Below are 3,282 nucleotides of genomic sequence, written 5' to 3' on the forward strand. Positions count from 1 at the left end.
TTCCTATATTTCTTTCATTCTTTATTAAAATATCAATTTTTATTTGCTTTTAGAACATCTCGTTCTATTATATAGGATAAATGAATAAGAACAATCATATTAAATAATTAATTATTCATATATTGCTTGAAGATATTAGATGTATATAAATGTTCTATTTGATGAACCTTATTTAATTAATGCATTCTAACATTTTAGCAAACCCTTAATTTCATTTTCATAAGCTGTTCTAATGAACCAAGAAGTTTTGTTATTTTTACATAACAATTTTTATTAACTAACTCTCAATCTCATAAACTGTATTACGCCGTGGAAGCTAATAAAAATTTAATTGCTACTTAAAAATTTTCTATTAATACCCGTCAGCCGCGAAATGAAAAGCTTAAAGTGTTTCGAAATTGGCCGTTATAGCAAGCTAAAATCACAACGTATCGGTCGTTATATGGAAAACGTACGATAAATTACCGCAATTTCATTTAGAACCTCGTACGTACATATGCGTACAAACACTTGTACGCTCGACTACCAACCTATAAAGCTCTCATTTTACGACCACATTCGTCCGTCGTACAAACATTACGGTTTTCCTTAATTTAAGACCGTTCGAGCGAATGAAAACAAATTGGCGAGAATAGGAAAACGTTTCCAGTTGATTGCCGGAAATATCAGGGAAAACCTCGAAAGGGATTCCTACCACAAAGAGAGAGGAAGACAGAGAACACAAAGAACGTGTACGCGCGGGAGTAACCAAGGGACTTCTGAAAACGGTGATCACGTTTTTTTAATTAAACCGAAAGTCAGAACCCTGCTGGCGTGGAATTCCCCGGACAATCGAGACGGTCGGTTTAATCACGACGTAATAATGATGGCAAATAAATTAAACCGGACCGTAACGCTATCCGCTCGAATGGCCCTTCGAAGAAGGATCACGTTCCGGAAACAAAAGATCGACAAAACGATTGAATAAGAATTCTATTCTTGTTGCTCTTCAAGATGTCGCAAAATTGAGGTTCTATTTTCTCATGTACATTTGCACAAAGTTTTTCATAATTTGCATAATAAAAGAAATAACAAGTTTTCCATATTAAATAAATCTAGAGTGTGAGTAAAATTAGGAAATTAATAATTATATGAATTGAAGACATTGAAGCAAGCACTAATCCACTTAGTACATTCGAATTAGTGTTCTCATTTTAATATTAAATCGGCAATAATTCTGTAAACGGTTTCTTATCATTTACTCGGAGCTGCTGGAAATAGAGCACCCTTCTTACTGCAATATCCTCAATTGATTTCATCGTTACTTATCTCGAATCAAATACCATCTATTATTCTTATCCTTACTCCGCTTAATAGTTCTCTCGAAGTTTGGCTGGGTAAACATTTATCGGAACCGAGTTGGACGAGGGCAGTCGATCGGCTCGTAAATCCGAATTATCGTACGTAAAACCCTGTAATTATAACTTTTATCGACATGATAAACAGGCGAAGATCAACACGCATTTATGCAGTTCGCGGCTAATAACGGGAACAAATAAGACCTTTGAAATCATTTTGTTCGCGGATTAAGGTATCAATGTCGCGAGTTGACCCAATTAAAGACTATCAACCATTCGACAGAATCACTAGCTTTAAATGATGAGAACTAAAACAGAACTTCTTGCACACGTGCTTTATTATTAAAATCTATTAAAATACTGTGAAGTATATTATTAAATGTACTATCATATGTCAATATATTAATAATGCTAAATTCTAATTGCTCTTCTATTATTGGCAGGAACGCTTAATGTATAATTAATGCATTGATATAAGTATAAATTATCGATTTTGGCTCCACATACATACATAAACAATATTGTTGCTGTGTGTAGATTACACCAGAATCCAATGAGTTACGTGGGCAGTGAGGTCAGAGTTAGAAATCAAAATTGTTACCTCTCCAGTTTACATTTTCCACACATTTACTCGCATATTAACCACGTCGTGAATTTACATCATTACAAGCAGCTCGATTTCGCGTCGTAATTCTCAAGAAGCCGAGCGTGGAAGACAAACACGCTTTACGGGGAGTATCGTGTATATAAATAGGAGGGCCGGCAAACACACCGAGCCATGGGTATTTAAGCACGAGCACGCGTTTATGGGCTGTCCGTTCAATATACTATATACACGCGTACACTCCTGTCTATAAGCTACTGAACAGTCTTCAGAATACAATCATAATTGAATAACATTTCATATTATGCATTAACTGTATCAATTATTTCAAACCAAAAATGTATCAATCAATTTTATTATAAAAGAATTATATTAATTATGTTATATCAGAACTCCTTAAATCAATTTGCACAAAGATTGCAACAATTAAAATAGACAAGATCTTATTTCATTCAGGAACTGTAGGAATTAATTCTATTATTAGAAGAATCATATTAATTATATTACACAGAAACTGTATACATTGTTAAACGAAAATTGTATCAATTAAAACTTTATAAGTATTTAAATTATAATATCTTTTGTATTTTAGTACTCAATCGAAAAACTGATATGGAATTTATATTTGATCAAACTTATTTCTGCTTAATTATAAACAAGCTGACATTCTTTAGGACTTTCTAGATTTTAGGATTGAATAAAAAAATATGGCATTCTTATATTTCAATTAGAAGTCCAGGTTATGAGATTATCAATACGAGAGAGAGAGAGAAAGAGATTTAGAGTTCAGAGGTACTGATATTTACGTTCCATTCGACTATGGTTTCTGTTAACTGTCCAGTAGTTTATGGACAGGAGTGTACGTCCATTTGGACTTCTACAATCCCCCATGAGTAACGCGTTGTAGATAACGAACTGGAATCCCGTCAGAATCCACGCGTTTACGGTTTCAATATACGCGTAACAGTCCACGTGTAGACAGTCACAGCGTGAAATCCCTCGTCTCGCAGTCGAACGTAAAATGTTTCGCACTCGGTACGTACTTCCGGCGATAATTTGCACCGCCTGTTTGATATCCTGCTCCGCCCCCTACTCATCGGATATTGGACAGCCGCTGGACTTGACACAGGTAGCCCAAAATACATTGTTATTTGCTTGTTAATTTATCGACATTAATAATTTTCTACTTAAGTACAGAAACACTATGATTTTTTCATAGCAATTTTTGTAATTAATATGAGACTTGTCCACATCTTACTTCGTTTTGTATCAACATTGACTGTAGATTTCTTGCATTTATAATCAAATTGAATGTACAGAAATTATAAAACTATTCACAAT

The 3,282-nt window shown here is 34.1% G+C and overlaps 1 protein-coding gene across 1 annotated transcript in view; it reads left to right on the top strand.

Moving 5' to 3' along the window:
- Positions 1 to 2,962: 2,962 nt before the first annotated feature.
- LOC108631169 (uncharacterized) overlaps positions 2,963 to 3,282 on the top strand; it is a 1,497-nt gene continuing 1,177 nt past the window's right edge. The window contains exon 1 of the mRNA XM_018034910.2: positions 2,963 to 3,070. Within this exon, the coding sequence (XP_017890399.1) occupies positions 2,963 to 3,070 (108 nt within the window). The remainder of the gene's footprint in view (positions 3,071 to 3,282) is intronic.

Source organism: Ceratina calcarata, unplaced genomic scaffold, assembly GCF_001652005.2.
Source record: "Ceratina calcarata isolate Rehan_Ccalc_2016 unplaced genomic scaffold, ASM165200v1 scaffold145.2, whole genome shotgun sequence".
Classification (NCBI taxonomy): Eukaryota; Metazoa; Arthropoda; class Insecta; order Hymenoptera; family Apidae; genus Ceratina; species Ceratina calcarata.